This window comes from Haplochromis burtoni, unplaced genomic scaffold (assembly GCF_018398535.1).
Source record: "Haplochromis burtoni strain Fernald_Lab_line unplaced genomic scaffold, NCSU_Asbu1 Contig_239, whole genome shotgun sequence".
NCBI classification, from domain to species: Eukaryota; Metazoa; Chordata; class Actinopteri; order Cichliformes; family Cichlidae; genus Haplochromis; species Haplochromis burtoni.
Window position 1 is genome coordinate 465,544 of NW_024582600.1, and position 26,901 is coordinate 492,444.

Below are 26,901 nucleotides of genomic sequence, written 5' to 3' on the forward strand. Positions count from 1 at the left end.
GATTTTGATGTATTTGTTTTTTCTTTCTAACAGGGATGATGTGCATTAATAAACATTGCAGTAAATGTCCCAGAGTTAACCATAGGCTTGTTTTCTTCTGTAGCGCTTGGCCAGATCTTAAAAAGGCTGTTTAAAAATAAAGCAATATAATATCGACATTGTACAAATAATCAATAAGCAATGTTTTGTAAGCATAGAACGTCTTTCTGCTGCTTTTTATATGACCACCTTAAATTAAACAAATAGATAAAAAAAAACAAACAGATAAAGCATTTAATGATGGAGTTAAACTATTTTATTGACAGCTGGAATAGAATAACAATACACCAAATTGTGCATTTACTCAACAATATAACGGTTTCCCAAAGAATCTGCAAATATATGTGTTTTAAATGACAGCGCAGTGACTAAAACTAAAGTTACAACATTTTGTCACTCTTCTGATAACATTCAGGACTTCAAGTCAGTAAAACATGAGCAACAAATGGAAAGCAATGCATATGGACTTTTGCAGCTTTTTTGTACTTTAATGCTAACGATTGTTAATGCTATTCTACTGGAATAAAGTAAATTAAAAAAATGCAATATACTTACAAATCAGTATTTCAAATATTTAAACAGATTGGCAATTCTTAAAATATGGCGTTTAAACAGATACCTGGTAAAATACCTTACTGTTACGGCTGTTAATGTTCTAGTAGCAAAAATTGCAAGTGCAACAATAAAGACAATGAAGAAAGAAAATGGATAGGTTTATTTATCTAATGAAAGTGTAGCTGACAAAAACAATTTTTCCCTGGATAAATGCTCATCACTAAGGAAAACTTTTCCAGTAACATTGCTTCCAGACGTTGCCCATATTACATGTCCTTGAAAACATAAGAAGGCCTGTAAAACTGTTTTATACTACGCATCTTAAAACCAAAACATCGCCTTCCCTTATTATGTTAGGGGTCTTGGGAATATGTATGGTTTAGACAATTCTCATATGCCTTTAGAAGACATCACCACATGATTTAAAGAATAGAATTTAAGGCTGTGAATTTTTTAATATGATGGCTTTGTATCACTGAGGAAATAAAACAACCATGTTTGCAAAACAGTGAGTTAAGACTTGTGTAGAACTGAATGACTGAGATATGATCTAGAAAGATGAGAGCTAAATCTACACCAAACAGTCATAAAATAAAAACAGTAACAACAAAATAGAACAAAAAAAAAGCAAAACAAAACCAAAAGAAAAGAAAAAAACAAAGTTATGATTTCTCATGGCACTTTGATTCTCACTTGGTTCACCGAACTGTGTAATGTATTAAGTCATGGTAATATGAAATGCTTTGAACGCGATAATCTACCAGATGGTGTGTGAGGGAAAACATTTATGAGGGTTAGTTTTGGGCTGTGAGGCAGTTGGAGACTCTAAGAAGGACAGAAATAAAGCTTGTGGATCGCTGTCTCTGCAGCACAGCGGACTGGAGGAGATGTGTTGCTTTTGGGATCCACCAGCCACTGTTTCATAATAGCCACAGAGGAGCAGCATCTTCCCTTTCATCCACCCACTCATCCACCTCTTCCCTGTGAGAGAACATAATTTGATATGTCGAGAAACATACACACTGTCACTCTAAAGAAAACGATTCAAGGAGTGCTTGCTTTCTTTCTAATGAGTAAAATCTCATGTACTTCAGAGGGGAAAGATATGGCTGATTTGAGCAGATAACAGAAATTTTTTTCTTTTCTTCTTCAAAGGTAAATCTTTCCAGTGTCACTTTTAGGTTGATCTGCAAAAACAGACACAGACTTAACCCATTGTACACCAAGGTTAGCTCGGTGTTTTATTGACTACTACATGAAAAAGTAGTTCTCCAGTTTACACATATTGAAGCTATTTGCTGACATTTAAACACAAACTACATAATCTCTGTCAAAATGGGCCAAAACATTAACTATGTTTTGGCCTAGTTTAATTTACAATTTAAGTAAGAGATATTAGTCATTATTAAGGATGTTTTGTTTACCTCAAAATTTTGGAGGATTCCACTGAGGTCATAAACCCTAGGCATATACGTTTTATCACTACAACTTGGTGTTGGGCCTAAAAGACTCTTGGCATAGTGGTCATTTATCGCTGACACAGCACACTTAACCACACCAGACTAGCATTCTGTGCTGAGTCTTTAGAAAGTATGCATTTTTCTGACAGTCCAAAATATCCCCAAATGAATTGTATTATTGAATGTACTTAATATTCAGTGCCACAAGCTGTGCTTGTACATTATATCATCACTAATCTTATCAGCTGCTTAGCAGCAGAAAGTCTGGCCTGCGAGGAAGCATAATATTCATATTTGACTTTTTATTTTATTTTAAAGAATGTGATTTTTTTAAGAATTTGTTTTCAACTGTCTCGACATATCTGCTCTTGATTGATTTATTTTTAAAGTTAATATAAATAAAGACCGAAGGAGCACATGACTCATCTTAATATACTACTGTTTGCTATAACCAGGTAAATGGCAGTTTATAATGTGTAAAAGCCAGCAGCAGCCAAAGGAGCAGGTATGTAAAAATTACACCCTAAAAAATATGAGCAAAAACACACAAGAAGCTTAATACGTGTAACAAAATCGTTCCCCTACAGTTTTCTTCATTTCTTGGGCATTGGTCCCAAATGGCACCATGTATACAATTAAGTACCGCTAATGTATAAAAAGTAAGGTCTGGTTTTGCAGAATTACAACCTTAACAGTGTAAAAGGACCTCGGCAAGATAGGATTAGTGGGGGCTTTTTGTTTTGTTTAAACACCTCATTTGAAACATAAAAGTAAAACGAGGTGCATCCAAACATCAACAGATAAACAACAGCACAGTTTAGAAAATATGTTTTGATAAGAAATGGGTCAAAATGGTTGAATCTATCCTGTAAAATATGTTTTTATTGTTTTATTATTAGTAGTTTTTTTGCTCAATTTGTTCATTTGTTCAGTATATCAGAAATTCATTAAGAACATATGTACAGATTTCTATTTCCATAGATGACACTAAAGTTGTTTTAAATAATGGATTGAAATGTCTTTTTCTCTCTTTTCTTGCCCTGCGTTGATCACTTAGTGTGCCAATTCTCATTCCTTAGCCCTGGCAAAAATGTGTATTGTGTGTTTAAGGCCTCTACTTACATTACAATTGATAGAAGTACACAATTAACATCCAAGTGGCAGACACAATCAAAACATGGAGGAATGCAAAAACATACATTTTTGGTCCTGAACATGTCAACAATAACATTAACAGACTTCATCAGGTCAATCATTTGCCTTCAAAATTACACAGTGTCACTGACTAACTCAAAGTGATGAAGACGAATCATTGCATGAGAAAATTTACACAATGATTATTAACAGTTACTCTTAATCCTGGTAAGAAGGCTGGCATATAAACTGTCTCTCAGACACTTACAGAATTATTATTATTATTATTATTATTATTATTATTAACAATATTATTATTAATATTAATATTAATATTATTCGAATAATAAATCATACCCCAAATTCACACAAATGACTGCATCTGTAGACGTCATAAAAACCCCATTATTTTACTGCATGCATCGCACACTACTGCTGTCATGTTTCTCCACTGGAGAGGGGAAATTTTGGGAAACTTGTTTAAAGTTTAATATGGTACAGTTAACAATTGTCTCTTTGATCAATGCTTTATAAACATCTGTTCCTTTATGTTGCACAGGGAGTGGCTGCAGGTTAGAGATAGAGAGGTGGGAAACTTCAGTGATGTTTTTTTACATCACTCCTGGCTGCCATTAGATAAATCTAGATCATTTGGATGCATGCATCCTGCTTATGGCTTGGTGAACAACTGAATCCCAGTTTTGTGAAACTGGCTTTCATTGAATCAAAACTGGGAAAACAACCCATTACCCATCAAATATCTAATCTAATCTCTGTTTTGGCACAAAAAGCACTAATACAAACACATTCCTTGAGTGAAAGTAAGGGGAATTCATTATTTTATATCTAATTATATATTAATTTTATATATTTGTATATATGTATGTATGGTACATACAGAGTTCTAACACTTTTTTACAGATATAAGACACTACATGACAGTTTTGTTGAAAAAACATTGAAAAAAATAAAATGACTGGAATTTTTGGATTTTTCTGGAAGTGATTTTCAGTTTCTGCATTCAATGTCATTTGTCCGCACATGCAACAAATGGACACGTTAAGACATTTTTTTTCAAAGTAAAAGTTTGGAATTGCACATTTAAAAAAAAAGAAAAGTCCCTTTATGCCTCATGATGAATTCAGTTGTTTTGTTTTCAATGATGAATCTTACCACAGTGAAAATCACTACTTACTCATGTCATTTTTCTGTCAAGTAACAGACAAATACAGTGAGTGGATGCTTTCTGATTATTGCTTTACAGAATTTTGTTAAACAGTTTGGAACTAAATGCAGCATTAATATCCCTGCAACACTGCTACTGGCAAAAGAGAGGCAATTTTAGAGGCCCCTTTTTAGAGTAAAATTGCCCCAAATTGGGTGATTTGATTAAATTAAAAGCAGATTTAATAAAAATTTGGTTCTGAAATTTTCATTCAAAGTAAAAAAACCCCCCAAAAACAATAAATTAATTAATGAAATAAACTGGCTTAAAATCTTCATATTAGAATGTTTTATTAATTTAGAAAAAAAAAACAATTAGTCACCTTTATCATTATCTAAATACATTTGCTACATATTTTGACCCCCACTATCATTGGGTCTTAACCCAATGTACTGTATTTCACTAGTCTTCCTGCTGTGTAGCATGTAGTTCATGCTTAGTCTTATCAAGTTGTTTGTTAATTAGAAGTTTAAATTAGTCATGCGAATGCTACCAGCTAATGCTACAATCTTACAGTAACTAACAAGAATATCACTTCCCTCTTTCAGAGCTTTGACATTAACCACCTCAGCCATGATAAGTTAACTTTGGCTCACTCCAGAAGACACTAACAATATTTACACATAAAAAGACATTAAGAATCATAAAGTGCCCAAATGAAATACATATGCTTTTGCGTTTCAATAAACTATGAATTTCTCTACAGTGTGCGCATTGTGTTTCCTTTAATTCCACCTATTTTTGTGTCCTTTTCTGAAGTCCACAAAACCTGACGCCAGTCCACTCAGATCCTTTGTTTGGATGATGCAAAGTACATTTCATGCTTCCTTCCTCTCTTTCCTTTTTTCCTCTGTACTGAGTGGTAGCATGGCTAATCACCAGGTGCCTTGACGTTCTGTGGATTAGGACTGTAATTTAGAATAAAGGGGGTGATTCTCTGCACAGCCTGAATGTTGCTGTCAGATGTTATAAGTGGTTGTTTTTGTGCCTCCCTCATAATGGCACATGCCGCAAGGTAATTGAAGAAAAGGAAGAAGAAGACACTTGCTGGTAAAAATTGGCACAGTATAAACTGTTATTAGACAACTGTTAGCCAACGCTTTAAAAATAGCGGGGAGGAATCTATTTCTACAGTATTAGCTAAAAAGAAACTACACTTAAACTGGGATGTATAGCAATGTGTTAAGTCAGTGACGTCAGATTGCTATTGCATTTGCTTGTTGTTTGTCAGTGCTACAGCTCAGATACAAAACTACCTCCTGTATTCCATGTGAATGTGGAATGTGAAAACTATATTAAACTAAATAAGAGTAAAACACCTTCAACATGAGCCCATTAAACCCTGGTTGTTTCTTGCCAGGCGTATGTAGATGGTGTCCTCATAAAGGTTAACATAATTTAATCATGCTAAGATCATGCATTTATGGTTATTTGGTTTGAATTCTAATTCTAATCTAATACGATATAATGCATGCATAAAATCCAATTTAGTGTGGTTGTGAAACTATCAAACTAGCATTTTCATAACGATATTCAAGAGGAAGGAGTCAAATGTTTTCACATATCACACCGCCTGAAGTGATTCAGGTTGGTGGACTTTGATTACATCTGGTGCCATACTCTGGAAATCTCTAATTGAACATAATCGGTGTGCTGTTGATTCAAGAAACACCCAGCTATTTTTTTTTTAAACCCAAAGGATACATGTTTTTATGTGCTTGATTCCAGACACAACAGTAACTGATGTGATTGAAAAGCACCTTCCAAAAATGGTGACAAAACAATCTGCAAAATCAGCTAATACCAAGATTCATTGCAATTTAAAAAGTACATGCTTTGGGGTTATAATGAGACACGTTTTTTTTTAAAACTCATAATGTGGTAGTTCTTCTTCTAAGCCATATAAATTCACTCTTTGTCCACTTTATACCTTGTATTCCAGGTAAATGTAGTTAACAGGAGAGAAAGCCAGGACTAGCCCTGACCCACAAAATCAGGTCCAAATCTTCATCCTTCCAGTAGATGATGGGGGTTTCATTCATATTTCTACCTCTCAGATTCTCTACATTTTACCAAATAAAGTGAACAATGATGGGCCAAACGTGTGACACAAGAAATGTAATACAGGTCAAGTGCTAAAAACCAGGTAATGTCTTGGTCAGTTACAACACTTAACTTTATATTTTCTTTGAAAGCCTCTCAAGTTGCTATGCACACATTCATTCGCCATCAATGCTCCCTCAAAATGAGATGGTGGTTTGTCAAACAATTTGAGGACAGTCTCACTTTCTCCTAGGACTCGTGGGTAGACAATAACACTCAGAAGCTGCCCAGCCCCTTAATGAAGACACAGAAAGACAACAAGCAGTCCTGGGATGGGGAATTGAATGTAGGCTGTAAAGAAGGGCTGTAGCTGAAGCGAGCTGAGCCTGGAGTCTATCGTGGTCCCAATAGGATGTAATCAATGTCGGCAACCAAACCCTTCTTTGAAGTATCCTCATTAAGAAGGTTTTTGTTTTTTCTTTATAGAGCTCTGAAGAGAAAAAAAAATTCCTTCAAGTCTGAGGGGCGGTCGGTTGCAACAACAAAAGAAATGTACTTCCCATGAGTCTCGGGAAATAGTCTGATACAATATCAAAGAATTATAACACATTTCCAATGAGAACCAGCATGACCAACTGGTTTGTAAATTGATTTCCAAATTAGGGAAGTGATTCATTCCCCAGTGTAGCTGGGCCTGTCGAAGTAGCCTTGAGTGAGATACTTTACATCTACCTGCTCCAGGGACAGCACTGCCTGGCTGACCCAGGTGCAGCAATGCAGGGATTACAAAAACTCTGTACTTGGTTGAAGCAATGGAAACTTAGCCGCAACATCAAAACTATACATTTCTGCGTGAGTCTTATGATCGCTCACAACAGGGCCCAATGGTGCTCTCCAATGACATCTGGGATGAATGGCGGATGAGTGGTGCCATTGTTGGATCCACCATGGAGGAGGTAGGGAAAAGCTTGTACCAGCCGATAACCATTGTGCTGAGGTCCAGCTCCTCCAGTAGGATTCGAGCTACACCCATGAAGCATTTGCGGTCCATCCGTCCATAGTTGCCCCAAACAATAACCTGTGGAAGAGAGTCGTAATATAGAGTTAGAAGGTAAGACTCTAAAATATACTAAAATATATTCCTATAATAAAAACCAGAATGTTTATTTCCTGCATTTGTAATTACATATAGACTCAGGAAGGGATAGAATGCATGTTTACAGAGCCTACTTCAAGACTGAAAACAAAATAAAGGAATAAGCTTAATAAGCTGCCTTGCTCATCTGTACTAAACCCATCAGTCTTGATAGTTATTCTCTCTGGTACAGCAGCAGAGAGAAGAGTTAGGTGTCAATAAAACTAAATAAAGAGGTGCTGTGCACGAGAGAGAGGGATGATGGTAGTGTTTGGAATCCTGTGTGTGTTTGTACTTTTGTTGTCCTCTGCCTCCTGACATCCTGATAACATCAGGACTCATCTCAGACCACCCAGCAGCTTGTCAAGGAGTGGACAAAATAATCAATATCCTTCAGCAAATGTGTCCACTCATGTTTTGGTCTTGTGTGTCTGTACATCCCAGCACACTGATTTCCTTGGTATATGTTAGTGTGTGTCTGCAAGTGATTTCCACAGAGACTCAAAGGTCAAATCTATTTCAACCTAGTCTTCTGCTTTTCAAAGAAGGATAATCTATTTCTTTTTCTGATTTTTCTTCAAAAAAGATCTTAACCTTAACCTCTACAAATTAGGAAAGAGACATTGGTAATGGGAGAAGTGAGAGTTAAAACAGCAGAAACCAGTTGTTTGTTAGCTATGGAGGATAACATCTGCAGTGTCCAAGATCCAAAGTTTGCACTCTCTAGGAATAAGAGAAATGCTCGGAGAACAAGGCAGAATCAGTGCTAGATCTCACTAATGTTTCTGGGCCCGAATGGGAGCAAATCCCTCCAGTGGGAAGCTTTCTTAGGCAGCGTAAACAGAAAGATTAATACCCATTATTTTGGAATAACCACTAAGTTTAATAACTGTTTGAGGGTCGTGTCAGAAGAGATTAGGTTAAGACAGGCTGAATTTGAACACTGATGCCAGGTTGACGTTGATCTATAAGCAATGGCACTGGACAGAATTACCTCACCTTGTTAAGTAAGGGTATGTTACAATAAATATTTACATGTCTGTGGTCTAGCATATAAAAGTCACATATAACCTAGTGAGATTATTCCAAATAGCCAGCATGTCATTTTCTAATCCGCTGACAGTTTGACAGCAGAACCTCCCCCTAGTTTGAAGAGACAGCTTAATAATAAATGATTGAAAAGAGTCAGATAAAAGACACATACTGGAAACATACACAAAGTAAACCCTGGATCTGTTTTTAATAATAATCAAAGAAAGAAGAAAATAACTGTAGTATAAATTTAGGAATTCAGTAACAGCTGCCACTCATTTTTGTTGTTTTGTTGTTTATTGACACCGAGTAAAACATCATCTGCCTTTAACGACTTCATTTCAGATTCCAAAATGCTTGTTGTGTTGCATCCTCTGCTTCCGGTTGTATTCTGTGTTATTTTACTTTGTGCCTTGTTGTGAACATTAGTTCATCGTGGCTTTCTGTGCTGTGCATCACCTCATTGTTTCCCTTTTACATTACTGTCTTAAATCTATCCCCCCTCAGCCTTCTTCCTTGTAATACCCTCATGTTTCTGAGTCTCCCTGGTTGTTTTCTCCTCCTGACTATATCTTTTCTTGAGCTCATTGCTTTCAATTTTTTTCACCATGTTGGACTCATCTACCTCACTGTGCAGTGTTTTATATTAGTATCACTGTAAATAAATAAAGCACAATTTCATTCTGTCACCCACGCAGGCCCTTGGTGTTCACTTCAAGTTATTTTTGGCAGTGTGACAAATGAAGTCTCATTTTAGTTAATTAACAAATCATTATAAAGTGATCATGCAGGGTGGTACTCTATTTAACAACTTTTATGCCCACCCCCTAACCATGAATTTGGTGAATCATTACACACTTTGTCGTCATGCGCCATATAAAATCTTAATTTACCCCTTATAGCCATGCCTCATTTATAAAATGTTCAGAATGGGGACATGGGAGAATGTTTTTTTATGATGTCAAAATAAAAGTTGACAAACAGCTGTTAGTTAGATTTCGCACTTGATATGTTTTGGAAAGGCTGGAAAAATAGCTGAAAAAGCTGAGAGTTGGTTTTGGGCACAAGTAGTAAGTTTCTCAGTGACTTTTTAGTGTAGACTTAAGCAGCTTTTTGCTTTGCTAGATCAGTAAGTGACAAATTGAAAAGTGCTGCTGATTTCAGCGATTTTCATTATCCAGTGTGAATGAGTTTGATGAAACTCGAAGGACAGCGACATGACAGCAGATAATTAAGAGGGAGGCGTTTAGTGGCTAATTACACAGTGACGGGAGCAGCAGAGCAGCCAGAGCAAGAGCTGCAAGTCTCTCCACTGAACACTATACTATTTTTACCTGCTGATTACTGATGGCAAAAAAATACATAAAAGGGTAATATTCTGGCAGTTGAGACGCCAGAAAAAATGCTCTAAAATAACAGAAATGTATCATTGCATTAACTTACATCAACTTTCTGTAATTAAAATGTAGTTTTTAGCTTTAAGTTACATGAGCTCTTGTGTATTTTTTGTCTGTTTTATGTTAAATAGCGGTATTTACTTGTTAAAACAGTTACCTAATAATATAGCCAAACACTGCTATAATATAAATACCCAGGCCAAAAATGACAGAATATTATTGTTATTAGTTGGAATTTTTTTCAAAATCGTGTACATTTAATCCCTATTAAATGTTAGGAAAAAGATATACTATGCATAAATAAAATTGAAAACACTTTTATAAAAACTATTAAGTGGATTTATCATAACAGCAATGGCCTGGTCTTTACATGTAATTTTACATACATGTATAACTCTTGAATATTTACTAAATCTGTGCTCCCACAAATACTTATAATAGATTTGACTTTTTAAAAAGGTATTTTTGACATTTTTTCATGCTAGATGACACAAAATGTCAATGGATGCTAACTTTGGATAGCTCAGTAGGTAGAGTGGTGGCCCCATGATCGGAAGGTCGGGGGTTTGATTCCCCTGAACAGCTACCCTGAGGTTCCCCTGAGCAAGGTACCATCCCTACACACTGCTCCCAGTGGCTGCCCACTGCTTCACTGAGTGAATGGGTTAAATGCAGAGAGGGATTTTCCCCACGGGGACCAATAAAGTACACTTTCTTCTTTCTTCTTCTTGAAGCACCTCCAACTTTGGCCCACTGTACTTCTTATTTAGCACTTTCATAAAATATTGAATGGTTCCATGATATGATTAGCCTGCAATAGAATCAGCATTCTCTGTATTTTCTGCTGATGCCCAAATTGAATGTTCTGTGTAACGAACTGCATGGCACGTCAAGTTAGGTGTATCTTACCTGGACCACTTTCCCCTGTGGACTCTCAGAGAAGACCAGGACCTGGTTGTAGAGAGGATCCAGAGATTTTCTCACTGATTTCGTCTTCTTCTTGGCCACACAGATTCCATTCTCCAGAAGATAAACTTTAATGTAGGCTGCTAGAATGACAGCAAACACATAGATTTGACTGATTAATTTCTAGTTTTTCAGTATATGATAAAAAAAATATGCTCATCTTGTTGAGACTAAAAGATCTTCCAACATACTGTCTGGGCATTTGTCACATACAGTGTGTTTTGAACAGATGCTATAAAATAATGACTAACAAATAATGCTGTTAAAAGTGCTGTTTTGATATGTAGAACTAAGCAGGATAAACAGCTAAATTTCCCTTTGTTTAAAGTGGCCCAAAAAAAGGTGAAACACCTTGGTCACTTTATTACTGAGCAAATGAATGATGATGATGACATATAGAGACAACGGTGTAAGCTCTATGTGCAGGCAAATACTATTGCACGCAAATTCAGCTTTTGTTCACTTCCAGTTAAAGTGGCTTTGTTAAAGCATATTGTACACTGCTATATACTGCCCCCCTTGTGGTCATCCTACAAACAATGTAGCATGCAGAAGCTGCATGTTGCATATAATGATGCGATGAGAATCCTTTGCAGGATACCTAGAAGGGGTAGTGCCAGCCAGATGTTTGCAGCTGTGGGTGTTTGGACTTTTAAAGCACTTTTAAGAAAGTTAATGTTCAATTTTAGAGAATGACTGGATGGTTCGAGTAACAGTATAATTTTAGCACTCGCAGATCCGACAGTGAGTGGTTCCCGTTACTCATCCAGTCTGAGAAAGCACTGGTTGAAGTGTTTGTGTATTTATTGATTTCTTTTAAGTAATTGTGTTTTAGGTATATTACGGTTTTATATTTTTACAAATGTTTTATATGTTATATATTTATTTATATATATAAATATATATATATATTTTTTTAAAGTTTATACCTTGTGTTTTGGGGAGGGGGAGGGCTTGTGTGTGTGTGTCTCTGTCTTGTTTCTATGGACATGAAGTCTGCCAATAAAGATTGAATTGAATTGAATTGAATACTCCTTATAATGTACAAATGGAATTTGGAGGCTGAACTGAGATGAACCAAACAGTTGATCGTGTCAGTACTGAATTGTGAATGAAGCTGTAATGTTGTATAATCACATCAACAAGCCTAAGATGAAAGCACAACACATGAATGTGTAACCCTCGAATGTTCTAAGATACCTGTGGTGATGCTCCCATCTAACCTTGCAAAATACAGGCTAGGGAACAAGCTTATTGTTCAAAATTTTGCTGTTCACAGTGACCAGAAAGTAAGGAGAAAGTTCTAATCATCTGTATATTTTGAAAAGAAAAATGATAAAAACTGAAAACTATGATTTATGATCATTTATGATCACTTGACCAGCTGTCAGAATAAAAGCATCTACTACTGTTTGTACAGGTTTAAAGAAGAAATATTGGCTAATAATAACATATGGTTTTGCTAACAGCATTCTAATGTAAGTTTACAGTACTGGTGCTTACACACACGTCACAGCTTTCTGTCTAGTGTGCTGATAACAGGATAGAAATAATTCAGACACTGGCACACTAAAATCTGCAGGCAAAATCTCACTTGTCTTTACACTGTACACGGAGTTCCTTTTATCTCTATCCCTCCCTTGTCATGACCATGTTTTTCTTTCAGTTACAATATACTGGTCTATGCTGATTTGTTTGCTTTCCTCTGTTTATTTTCCTATTCTCTTTTATCTCTCCTTCATAGTTTTTTTTCCAGGTACTTTTTGTTCCATTTCAGTGAAGGTGTTTAGCTCTTATGCAGTTGGGATTCATGCCTGCTTTAGTATTGTGCAGCGGTGAGGTGCTACAATCAAAGTCAAGAATATGATCATTCTGACCAGAGGAGGCATTTAATACTGGACTGTATCTTTGGATTAAAATCTGAAGTCAGAGCATCAAGATGCACATTTCACTACTGCATGAGCAAAGACAAATGCAGTTGTTACTTATTTAGTGCATCGCCTGCTTCTGCTCCATTCCCCCCCTTCACTCGTCTATTTTTTATATTGTCAAGCACAAAAAGTATGTTTTTGGAAGCTATATCCCATTAGTATTAAATATGCCCTACAGGCTGTTGTGTATGTGAAACTATTTGCTGGCTTGTAAAGCATTCATGTGGAGTACAAACAGAAGTAAAGCAGCTTTATAAATGTTAAATTTCGACTCAAAACACCTCACGTTATGGTATAAATGGTATTCTCTGAAAAACAGAGCTCAAAGACTGATCACAGACAAACCTGGAGGTCCCTTTGAACCTGGTTTCATGGTGAGGCCTCTGGCCTGGACGACCTCCACCTCCAGTCCCCCATTCCGCTCCATCAGTCCAATCTCTACATCACCTGATTGGGTGAAAAAATGAGGTTAAAGGAGGTGAATATTAGCCCAACAATTAGTAAATAGTTTTAGAAGAAGATACTAAAATGGATGTGAGACATAATCGTGTAAGATCACTTGGTAACTTCAAGTCAGTTGCTAGACATGTCCAAACTATCCATCATGTATACAAATGTACATCCTGCACTGGTTTGTCAAATGCCTTTTACACATTGTGACCATGGCCGTGTCATATTATGAAGGTGATTCTGAATGAGAAGCCAGTCACACTGTATGAGCAATCACAGAAGGATCCTTTGACTTATGTCCTATTTTACTTTGCATGGGACCATATCCTACTAAATTAATATCTGACTGCATCAAATAAGTGAAACTAGAGTACGAGACCATAGTTTCACTTATTATTTTCTCAAACACTCTCTAGACCTCAGTTCAGTTTGACTTCTTTGCACAACCAGAGAACCAGAGAAATGGCTCTGGTTGACCATTAGAAAGAATAAAAGGACTTGACACATTAGCATTCCTTTTCAGACCCAGAACCCAAATCCATTTTTTATATACGATCCAACTTCCAAACCAAATCTTGGAGCCAAGGGAAAGACGGTCCCAAAGCAAGTTCAGTTTACTGTAAGAGCAAAATACTGCATCACATAGAGCACACTTCTCTCTGTCCAAACGTTCTGCATATTATGTTTTCTGTAGCAATAAACCCAACCAACAATAAAAATCATGGTAAGTTACTTATTAATAGAGTAATAATATAAAGGCTTAATATAAAAACTATTTAGAGATTCTGAAATATCTTGTTGGTCTCCCAACATCAAGCTCCTTGAATTATGTTAAGCAAAATGGTGTGAACTTCAATACAAGCATCTCTGAAGCTTTCTTTTTAATAAGTCATGGTTTTGGTTCAGTCTTAACACTATAATTTATCCCAGTCAGCTGGCTCCTCACAGAAAAAAGCCATAAAGACAGTAAAACATGTAAGAGACCAAGCTTTTACTGCTAAATAAGTAAATATATCATTCATATGTACTCTCTAATCATAGCTCTGTCTGCGTTTTCTTCCAATAATGATCTGCATTTTTTATATTAAAATTGCGTGCACATTGCAATAATTTCTCTCATTAGAAGTAACTTTGGAATAAAAGTTTTAACTAAATGTCCCCAAAATGACAAATGTATTCCTTTGAAAGTGACACAGCTCAGATGAAAGCCAAGTTATTCTGGGTTCTCTGACATTATATAATGTTGGACCAGGCAGCAGGTTTGGAGTGGAGCTGGTCCAGTCAGTGTCACTGTTGTTGGGCCAAGGACACTGTCTGGCTGCCAGTGAGAAAACTGACCCACTTACAGTAAATCACTGCTATAGAGGACAGACTTCATGCAATATATCCAGTATATACAGCCTGGAAATGAATAAGTGAAGTGCTGGAGATGATGAGAAAAACAGTAAGACGGCTGATTTGTGAGGCACTTTCTTTGCCAATGTAAAATGATTTTAAGGAACCATTTGGTTCAGTTTTATGAGTATAAAGCATTTTTTTTCTTTTTAATTTTCTGACCCAGCCTGTATATCAAAAATGGAAAACACATTTTTATTCTACAGAAACAGAAATGTAAGAAATTGAATTGGCTGTAGCAAAATAATTAAAACTCCAGTCTTCTCTTACCCATGGATGTTGTCGCCAGAGTCTGTCGCCCAACAAACTGGGCTGGTCCCATCCCATCCAGGAAGTCACTGAACTGAGCATCGGATGCCAGACACATGCCACTGTAGTTAAGACTGCAGAGGGAACAAAAAAGCAGGCAGACAAAGACACGGATGGTTAAACATGACCAGACAGTGCTTAATGCAGTTCAATTAGCAGAAGAAAGTGAGTGACTGAAAGATAATGAGACAATGGAAGAGAGGAGTAACAGAATAGGGACAAAAGCAATCCAGAGGAATAACGAGATAGGGACTGAAAAAAAAAAGAAAGAAAGAAAGAAAAGGCTGATAACCGAATACCATTTATCACTCCCCTTTCAGGTTAGTTAAACTCACAAAATTTTAATTGGCTTCCTGAAACTAGGCTCAGATGTTGGCTCTAGAGTTTGACCCCATGTGTCCTTATTTTGTGTGGTTTTTATGTGTATACAAATCAGCTCAAAGTGCTTTGGTGGCAAACAGCCAGGTAGTAAATATGTGTGTGAGTGTGTGGGTTTATTTGTTCTATGAGCAATAGACGACAGCACTTTTCTTCCATTGCTCTACGAGTCTAACATGATGTGTAAATAAAACATACCAATACACTCTCAAAAGTAGGAGCATAGTAAAAGTCAGTTTTCGTCCCTACAGTTTAAGTCTACACAGATATACCCCTCAAGGCTAAAAGCTGGACCTCCACTGTGTACCAAAAACATCCCAGGCAGCAGTGATGTGTCATGATTTATACATTTTAATGACCTAATCACTGTGACTTTCACCTTGTAGTTAGTTAACACAATAAAAAGGACACCTTTCAGCTATCTTGTATTTTTAAAAAAACATTAATATAGTTCACTAACAGAATAACTTCTTTAACTAAATTCAGTGTTGTGGATATATTATTTGAATATCTGAATATATTTGATAAGTAATCAGTCTTCTAAAGAAACAACATTATGTAATGCTGAAGAACCAACACGAGTCATGAGTAAATTATTACTTTCAACCCTGTCTGAGCTACCAGCTTATTTTCATAGAGGTTATCCTTGCTTCTATGAAAGGACTGAGACAGTGACCTCTGTCTCTGTGCTGGGGGTCAGGGTCAGGGATTTACTTCCTCCTCTCTTCATTTCTTTTGCTGCTTGTTCCAGGACAAAGCTCTCTTTTCATGGACTTTCATGTCTTTGTACAAGTTGATGGTTTTACCACAGTAGAGAATAGCCTGCATGCATCACTGTTTGCAGTGTTTTCATTTACAGCTGTAATGTACTTCTCACTCACTGCAGCATGTCGCTGCTCAGTGCTGAGCCACGTGATCACAGGAAAACTAAACACAGCAGAGAAGGGAGGAGGAGGTGGAGCACAGTGTGCCTGCATGACAGGAGCAGTGTTTATGCTGGTATCGATCCAATACCAATACCAGCGATGGTATCGGTACTATCGATATTTAGATCGCTCTACCCACCTCTACCATGATGACAAACTGCTGTACCTCTAAAGGGCCATTTATGCAGAAAGTGAATAGCAGTAATGTAGCGTCTATACAGGGTACAATAATTTTAACAAATGACAAGGAGAAAAACACAATGGTGACATTGGAGTAGACAGGTCCCTGGTTAAACTTTTCCAACTTAGAGTTAAGCGACTGAAGAAATTTCCAATGAAAGCAAAGTGACTGGACCACACTGGACCACCTAGAAATGGCATTACACCCTCAGGAACTGGAAGCGCCTTGTGCAGATTTCTGTGTTGATTTTAATTCCAGAGGAAGTTTGGAGCTCTCCAGTTACTGAGTCAGTTGAGTGTTGGTGACTTTTACGCACTATGCCCCTCAACACTTGACAATCCAACTCTGTTGCTTGTAAAACACTGGCCAAAAGTTGGGACACACTGCAAACTTTTGCCTGGCACTATATTTGTAGTAAAATGCATGCATGCATTTTTGAAGAATTCATTTAAATCTGTAGGAACTTGGTATGTTTAAAAAGAGGCCTATGAGGCAGGCAGTGTTTGTATGCCTTTGAATGGCACTGTACATGATGTAAAAGGTCACACAGACATACTGTATATATATTGTATCTGTATCTGAGGTGTGAGTGACAATTGTGAGGGTAACACAACCTTGAAACACGCATAAAATTGAACAATGAACTTTTCGCAACTTGGACGGTGGCAATAATTTAATTTAACGACAAATGTGCAATGTGACTACTGGTTCTGTGGAGAATTTATTCATTACTCAAAAAACATTTAAGAGAGTGGGGAAAGTAGTATATGTCACATAATTCACCATTCTCTAACAGCCACTTGGAGCCAGTGGCAGTCAACCCATTCTGTCGTTTAGTTACGAGGACATGTTGGTTCTAAATAAAGTCATTAGCCATGTTCCCAACCAGAGACTGAGCAAAGAAAGACAGGAAAGATTAACTACACACATCCCTCTCTCACTGTCATTTCTTTTCCTTTCACCTCTCCTCCTTCTCTCCAGAGCTCTCATTAGTCTCTTTCTTTCCTCCTTTTTCTCAGATTATGCAGTTTGCAGCTGTTTCGAGCCCCACGAGATAACATTCTCTCCTTGTCTCTACTTTTATCTCTTTTCCATACCCCTCTCTTCTTCTTCTTCCCCTCTTTAACCTACATGTTTTTCCACCTTGCCTTCACTTTGATATTTTATCATACTTTATGGTTGCTCAATTTTAAATTATCCCCACTCTCACAAGAGTGCTTGGGTGCACATATAAGGAACAAATCATTATATATTTTTTTAAACTAGACACTCCATGCTGACTTTGTCTTCAGTTATTAGATTGTTCGAGCAAAGTCATACAAAAGCACAAAGTCTAACCTTTAATACTAACTGCAAACCGAGTATGCAAATGCTTCATTACAAAATAATTTAGAAGTCGTTCAGTGCAATAAAGGAAAGCAATTATTTAAATTAGTAATTTACATTCAGGTGGCAGCATATAATAAGTAATGACATGTCAATTTTAGGGGATGAAAGATAATCCCAAACTCTCATTTGCATCTCGTTACTTTATCTTTTCCCCTGTGTTGTTTGTATACATCCCATGGACGCTTGGGATCTGGGAAGTTTGGACACCAGATCAGGATCTTGAGCTTTTTGTTGTGTAACTTCAAGTCATTCTTGGACAGCTTATGTGGTGCATTGTCCTTCTTGGAGAAATTGCATCTGAAAAAAAATATTTAAGTGGGTTTTAAGTAACATGCACAAATACCAGGAGGTTTCCAAACAGAACCTTGCATTATCATGTAATGATCAACATTATTCACTTCGAGTGTCAGTGGTTTTATGTTGTAGCATGCTGGTCTATGTATATCACAGCATGTTTTTTTTTCTTCTTTTGTTTTGTTTCTGTGACCATAATGCATGAATGTAATATGCAAAGTATTAAAGTGCTGCATATATGGAATTAACATAATACATCAATTAATATGTTTGTATACTGAAGAAATTACATTCCTAATGAGGTAAAAACCTTTGTATATGTGTATCATGAGTACCCATGCAAAGATATTAGTCAAACAACATTAGCTGAGTGGGTATTACTGGGTGATAAATTCCTGAGCTTTAGATTATGTTAGTGTGTGGGGCACATCTGGGGATTACACTGCTGTTTCGCAGAAATATGACGTTCAATGTAAACCGCAAGTGGGAAACCGATGGGAACTTTGCATAAATATAAGATCTCATACTACTCAGTTTTTTGTAATGCACTGGAATTTAGAACAACAACAACCTTTCATTAAAGTTAAATAAATATGGAAATATATTTGCAGATTTTACAAATATATTGGTAAAAAAAATCTGTCTTTCTGTTGTTAAAATATCATTTGAACAGAACTACATTTATGTTTTCTGTCATCATTGTCATAAGCTCCACACATACTGCACTAAAATTTAAAGCGTCACAGCTGAAGCACTGCTTTGCACATCTGACAAAGGATTGGTTGTCAGAAGTACATTATAATTTTACAACATGAACCCAGTAAAATGTCAACATGTTTTTTCCTGGATATTTTTTAAAATGATGTCTCCTTTTAGAAAGAGTCACAGTTGTGTGTCTCTCTTACACAAAGACACGCATTTCCATTTACCTCAGTTTCCACAGTGAATGTGTGCGTGCATTGGATCCTGAATGGCTCCCACCATAAATCAATAAGCTCATAAGTGTGATTGGATGGTGTTAGCTAACAAAGTGCTTATTCATGACTGTGCATAGAGAATGATGGAGCTTTTCAATCAGCAGACTGAGCCAGACAGCTGACGTAAAGACTGAAATACAGACAGGAAGACGAGCAGTGGTTTGCTGCGGATGATTTAAATGATGCAGTGAGTCAACTGTTGCCAGCTTAATGAGTCAACTGTTGTTCCCTTTAATGTTTTGTTGCTTGCAGCATGGTGCATGCACAGATTTTAAAGGCCCCTTCTGTTTCTGGTTTTATATAATTTATTTAAGGGATTTTTAATGTGCTTTTAATATATGAAAAAAAAGAACTGAAAGAAAAAACACAATCATGGAGAATAGAGCTGAACATACTGGAACACCAGTTAGTTACACAATCTATGTGATCTGGTATCTTTTGAACATTGATAGCATTGATTTCCCCAATGTATTTTCCATGTGGGTTATGTTTACAAGAATTATTTTTCATTAACACAAATATGTACAAATGATGTTCATTTCAGTTTGAAAAAGACAATGATCAGTCACAGGATTTAAGACAGAAATATATCTTCCTTGTTCTTGTGTAGAATTAGGGATGTCAAGCATATTGACATTGTTTTGGAAATCTTAAAATGGGAGATAATATAAAGTAAAAACGTATTACTATGGAGCTTGTCTGTTTATCTATATTAAACCAAATAACAAAATACAGAGAAGGTAAAATTCTTTAGATTTCTGTCACAACATACACCTTTTTATCTTGCACAAAATAATCAATATTGAACATTAAAAAAACCACTTGAACTTACCTCAATATGACGACACTTACACTAAATGGAAAAAAGTCCTGGGCGACCTGAGTTGTTCTGAGCTATTGTGTAAGTTATCTTTTGTTTACATTTGTCATATCAACCATGTATAGTATGAACAAAGATGGTAATGGAGCCTGGTGAGTCTGCAGGGCACAGCACTTTGGGACCATGAAGAACATTCTGGGTGTTTTCATAGGATAACAAATTTTATCTAATATTAACCATGTTTCATGTCACATTTGTCAGGGAACTGGGTCTGTGACCCACTATTTTTGAGGGGTTTTTTTTAAATTGTTTTTGCAAAACAATTCAAATACATTTTGGTGGTGCATGTCGACATTTTTATGTCGGACAATCACTTCAATAGAAATACATATCAGCAATGTCTGTGACCTAGGTGGCATTGTTTTTTAAACTATTTTTAAATTAATAGTGTGTGGTATAAGTGGTAAAAGGCAGAGCTCCATTTAGGTAAGCTAGACAACATACGACGTGATGCGATGTGTGCTGTGTTTTCAGCTAAAGTGACTTGGATGTGGAAGAGCAGTAAAGACTGCAGAGTTTGAATAAGCTAAATCAAAGAGCCTCGTGTGAACACAGATTTTCTTGCACTGTTTCTCCTTCTAAAACTCTCTTTGTCATTTTTTTTTATCTGTGCCTGTAATGCCTTCATTAATTTTTTTTTACCTCACAGTTATTAAGGCTTCACTGTGGACTTCTATGAAACAATCAATTAGGTTGTCTTCTTCTTCTTTTCATATAGTTGTGTATGTTGGCTCTGACTGACATCTTCTGTTTGATTTATTCATCATTAAAAAAGGATTTGCTTCTGCTACTAAAGAATAAATAAGCTAGCATCATTAAAATCCAGCTAATGTATTCGTTTTTTTTCCATACTATGCAAAGTAATCCATGTTTTTAAGCAGAAGCTCATAAACAACGTATTTGCATATTCCAAATATAAATGGAATATTAATATGCACGCAAACACACTCAATGATGCAATCATCCTCTCGTTATTTTCATCCCTCCTCTGTTCCTCTGTAAACCCTCCCAGCCTACATCAGTCTGTCTGACTTGTCTTGTTATGTAACAGTAGGAATTCAAGCTGGTAGCCAGGTTGGCAGTTATCTGCATGTGTCCGTGTGTGTGTGTATGAGTGTGTTCAGTAGTACTACACTATTACTGCTGATGTCATAGGTGCTCTGTATGCTCTCTCTCTCTCTCTCTCTCTCTTCCTGTGCATCAAAGACATTGCTGATGTTTTTCCTGTATGACAGGTAATAGAAACACAGCAACACGAGGAAGAAAATAACCTGAAAACACAAAGGCGTGACAGCATCTTCTGATTGCAAAACCTCAACCAAAGGAATCAAATCTCTGAAATTCCGATACACTAAAATATATTCCTTTTTTCATTTTAAGTTTGAATGAACTGAATTTGAATCCTTGCAAAAATGTGCTATTTTCAAAATAGTCTCAGTAGTTTTACTGATATAGTTTAAAGTGCAAATAGATCGTCCAACATCCAAAATGAATTCAGAAGAAAGAAGAAGAGAAATAACGAGTTAACATAAACCAGTGACACACTCCAGGGCCTGATCAACCCTGGTAGGGCCTCCTTGGATGAGGGTGTCTAGTGATAATGGCCGAAACACCCGATGAATCCAAGGTCCACTACTGACGATGTGACCCAAACTGGTAAAGTGTCTGGGCTGCCTTTCCTCATAACAGCCATCCCTCAAGATTTTCTCCATTTAAAGCAATGCATTATCAGGGACTGTAACACCTAGTCCTTTTGACTGAAACAAAAATCCAATCTACAGCCTAAAGTTTACGGGAAATTGTTCCTAAACAACTAAAATAAAGAAAGCCAAGTAACAGCAACAAAAACTACCATCGAAGGAGGGTAAAACAAAAAGAAAAACAGCTGTAAAAACATATTGCAGAGGACCTAATGTAATAAGTTTGTAGCAGGCTTTTTGTAATTTTACCAAAATGTGGATTTTTTGTGTTGGCTTTTGCTTAGTTTAGTTTTTTCAGACTCAGAATGCTGTATTTGTGGTTAAAATGGTATTTAATTAAAGCAGTATTTGTTACTTACTTCCCTTCGGAGCCATAGCTGTTCATGCTGTCTTCTATGGACTCGTGGCTAGCCTGGCGAACAGTTCGACTGGGCATCTCCACAGCCAGCCCCGTCTCTGTGCTCCTCTGGATAGCTCCCTTCAACTTCCTGCCATCTGTATCCACTGCAAGTAAGCAAACACACAAAAATAAAACCTGAATTCAGCTACATGTGAATAGAGTACAGTGTTGTGTATGTCTGCTAGCTTTAAAATTCTTACAGTTGTTTTAGTTTATACAATCCCTTGTTTCGAAATGTCTACAGTGTTGGTAATGCCGTTACTACGTAAGGATTTTCAGTTTTAGTACAGATTGATATTTACCCTTTTCTTGCAGTAAATCAGCTTCTAATTAAAAATTGACAAAAAGTCACTAAAATAAATAACCTTCAACTATTATACATCTCATCACATAAGCTGAGTACAATAAAACACTCAAATCAACTTTAAAGTAAGCGAGTGACTGCATGCGACTGGCATTTGTTGTGGCAGGATTTTCCTCTAGTTTCCGTTTTTAATATTTCATTTGTAGTTTGGAAAATACAAACAGGAGAGGATGTCAGGTTTGTTTGTGTCCCGCTGTGACCTCATCAGTGTCACACGAAAGACGACCAGAGAGATGAGAAATTTAACAAGGCCAAGGACAAAAGCACTCGATTACTCCTTAAAGCAGGGACATACATCTTGTTGCAAAGTAGCCCACAAAATCGATGTGTGGAGCACTTTATGGGACCACTCTCTGGCTTCAAGGTGTCCTGTGTGTGTGTTTGTGTGTTGATGGTGTTCATGTTGGTTTAGTTCATAATGAAGTGTTTTAGCAGGAGGTCTTTCGACCTTGTTTTTAGAACAGGACAGGAAAGATGTTTTCCTTTTAATGGTCAGGACACCCGCAAGGAAAACACACTAAGACAACACACATTCACCACAGTCGCTCGAATACATCAGCCTAAAACACATTCTAGACCATGCCACATTAATTTTGTGAAGCTGAGTGTTTTTCAAATAAATGCCAAACGTGATTAAATAACTGAATAAAGGGTAAAATCCCCCAAATGAAATACATGTCAACAAAAAGGCACCCACAGTCACACACTCTCACACACAACTACATGGGCACAGTACTGTGAAAGTTAGTTCTGCAATTATTAAAGAGCGACCTAGAATGGTGCTATTTCTATCGTGTTCAAGTGGGACGGGACGCTGGCAGATTTGGGTTACTTGCTTCTTCTTGCTGTCTGGTTTCGTATGATCAGTTATCTCCTGTGTTGGTCCAAAGATGCACTGTCATCCATTAATACCAAAGTCAGTATAGCGTGCAGTCCAGAAAACCAGTGAAGGTAAAAATTCAAGGCAGTGAAAATTTTTTTTAAGAAAAATAAAACATAGTACTGGTAGACAGAAGAAAGCTTTAATACTGTTCCACTTACTTAGCATAATTCATGTTGCTTTTAAGTTTTTGATGTGTAAGATCCCTTTTTTTCCTGCATTCACACAGCACTTCCTAGAATTTTGCTGTTTCCATATAACCATTTTGGATTTGATACTAACATCCAACAACTGTTTAGAGAAAAAGAAACGTAATATGTTCTTTGCATGACTAAACATGGGACATTGATTTTTCCTACTATCTAATTAAGATGTATCTACATGTTAAACAAGCATATTTTCAGAAACTAGACGATGTTACTTGGGAACTTAAACTCTACTCCAGACGACAAACAGGTCACAGACAGTCTTTAAAAGGTTTGACTGAATCAGTCATTGTCACACATCCCTTTCAGAATAATTTCTATCTTAAGTCTATGGCTGATTTCTGGGTTCGTTCCTTGTATAAAAGTTGAAAAAGTCTTGAGTGTGGTATGGTGGCTCAAGGAAAAAGTGTAACTACAGAGAACTGGGTAACACTTTGAAAATGCTGCTTCAAAACCTCACACCTGACATAAGCCAGGAATTTGATACCAATACCATGCTTTACACAGCACAAACTTCTATTAACCGATGAACCAAATTTCTAGTGCCACCAATTGCCTAAAAGCTGCACAAATTGAACACAATTCTCAGTAACTAAAGTTACAGCAACTGAACCTGATTCTTAGCCAAATTGATCAAACTATACCCGAACCAAAGCAAACAAACAGGACAGCCGAGTGTGGACCAAGGCCAGTTCACATATAGCCCTGTGGACTGAGTGCAAAAATGTGTAGCAGCAATAATCCTTCAATATCATAAACATATACAGGCACAAGTCAGTAATATGCATCTGCTGCAATTCATATCTCAAGCATTTATGTAATGTTTCCATTCAGAGAGATTTATATTATAATACAAGCTTAAAGCTCCAAGGTTATAAAGATAATGAGCAACAGAAAATTGGGTCAGAATGCAGATGTAATGCGTGTGACATGGTGAGCAACCTGAATATCCACATAAAAACCTTTAGAGTTGTAAAATAAGTTTCCTAATCCTAATCTTACCCGGCATCTGGATTTACGAGCAAACAAATCTGCTTTACTCCCAATCCTCCTGCCAAACTATTGTGGTAACAAGAGTCACAAGTCTTGCCAGTCTTTACTAGTATCTCCATTAAAAGGCCTTTATGAAGTTTCAGACTTCTAGCAAAATATTGCTGAATAGTTTATGCTTGCAATGCCTTTCAAATGCTGTGTAACACAAACAATTTGTATTATTTGCTGTTCGCACAACTTTGCTAACTGCTAATGTTCAACACAGGTCCTCATTGTGTTTTATAGTAGATAGAGCAATAAGAGTATTTGAATGTTAGTCTGCTAATATTTGCTGGCTGAGCAGTGTTACATTTGCTGACTTTACTTGTATTGCTATGTTTTAGCTAGGCAGCTTTACTCACAAGTGCTTTTAACCAAATCTACCTGTCGTTTCTAAAAAATAAGTCCTTTCCATTAGTTCACTTCTGGCTAAATCCTCTTATTGGATAGTGTCACTCTTTGTAAGATATTGACGGCTAAGCAAAGACATTCACTTTGCTTGTGTTTGAATTTGTGTTCTAAAAAGATTCTAACAAAAAAATTGGGCAAGAAGCAACTCCTGCCACTTAGCAGCCATCTTGTAAAATGAAAATGAAAAAGTAACTCAAAAGTTCTCTTAGTTTGTCATAGAAAAGGTTTAGGAAGGTTTTTTGTCTCTTTTTCTGTACAAGTTTGAATTCTGTTTTACATGAGCACATTTATAGAGCTTTATTCATGACAAGTCTCGCGTTAATTCATGTTATAGATCATTAAGCCAAGAAAAACAGTTACAATGAACAAGTTTTCTTTGTCTTTCTCATCTCTTAATTTACTGCTTTACTGCTTATTATTTACATGAACAGTGATGCACAAGTCAATGAGGAAGTGATTTGGGCACAGCTTGTGTCACCAGCAGTGACACGAATATGGTTGCCATGGACACAGATGCCATTACTATGGAGACTGCAGTCAAACCAGAGACAGTGGTGAGGATGTTCTGTGAGCATTTTAACACAGGGGCATATTATTAGCTTGCTTCAGTGTTTGTGTGCATGTTTCCATTATGTTGTTACGTTATGTAGACACAAAACTTGTGGAAACAACTTCTACTTGAGAACAAAATTCTGTTGGTAGAAATTCTTTGTTTTTAGGATAAAAACTTGGTTAAAGAAAATATTAGCTTTGGTTTGAGGTTAATATTATGGGCTAAATATGGTTATGCTTAAAGTGAGTCTACCGAAAATGCATTTAAGTTCATGTTAGGTCCTCTGAAGTAATGGAAACTAGATCGTGTGTGTGTGTGTGTGTGTGTGTGTGTGTGTGTGTGTGTGTGTGTGTGTGCGTGTGTAGCCTCCTGTCACCTCTTGTCACGGGTGGTGTATTGAGGTGGAGTAGAGTTACATAACTAATACAACAGGTGGGTAATGGCTGGAGACACATCTACCACTCTGGTTTGCTGCAACCCTTTTCATGCCACTGATGGGATATTATCTCTGTTCACTTCAATCCAATTGAACATGCTTTATCTGCAGCAGAGTGAAAGGCAATCTTGCCAGGCAATCAAGATAAAAGATTAAAATTTAGAGGACTGACAGTTTTTTTTATTTGCAGCATTTCTCCACTGATTTGTCCCCAACACTTTGCACAAAACATTAGGCCTGCGATGTTTTCTCCTTTCTCCTGCCTGCCCACATCTTTGCATCTCTTTCAGTGCTTTATAAAGTGAAGTCACATCAGTTACTGCCTGCTAACAAGTCATAAAAATGATAGAAAACCTTGCTACATATATACAGGCAACACCATCAGTCAAGACTAAACATGGCCTGTAACTGAACGGCAGAAAACTTTTAGCTGTATGCAGTTTTTCTTATTTTTTGACAATCAATTCGGCGACCAAAACTCACTCACAGGTCTGCCTTATATAGCCCAGCTGTGCCACAACTATGTGGCCACATCTGACATTTAATAGTTCTGGTACAGAGCCATTAGGATTTGTATAGGCCCAAATGTGCCTAGTAGACAGTTGGTGAAAACCAAAAATCAAAGCTGTGCAGTCATTCATTCTCATTAAAAATGGCTGACCTGCAGGATTTCAAAACATCAAACAGGTTGTGGATAATCAGTTACACACCTGTTCAAATGGCTTTCATGCCACAGTGGAACGTTTGTACTCGTTTTCTTTCTGCCTTGATGTTTTTTTTTCCTTAAAGCTTAAAAGAATTGACAACAGCCCATATATATATA

At 36.7% G+C, this 26,901-nt stretch overlaps 1 protein-coding gene across 2 annotated transcripts in view; it reads right to left on the minus strand.

Moving 5' to 3' along the window:
- Nucleotides 1-272: 272 nt before the first annotated feature.
- rims4 (regulating synaptic membrane exocytosis 4) overlaps nucleotides 273-26,901 on the minus strand; it is a 61,764-nt gene continuing 35,135 nt past the window's right edge. For both annotated transcript variants that reach the window (XM_005938068.3, XM_042227034.1), the window contains exons 2-6: nucleotides 22,156-22,300; nucleotides 15,033-15,145; nucleotides 13,263-13,364; nucleotides 10,930-11,069; nucleotides 273-7,534 (exon numbers count right to left, since the gene is read on the minus strand). In XM_005938068.3, coding sequence (XP_005938130.1) covers nucleotides 7,316-7,534; nucleotides 10,930-11,069; nucleotides 13,263-13,364; nucleotides 15,033-15,145; nucleotides 22,156-22,300 — 719 coding nt within the window. In that variant the 3' untranslated portion in view covers nucleotides 273-7,315. The remainder of the gene's footprint in view (nucleotides 7,535-10,929; nucleotides 11,070-13,262; nucleotides 13,365-15,032; nucleotides 15,146-22,155; nucleotides 22,301-26,901) is intronic.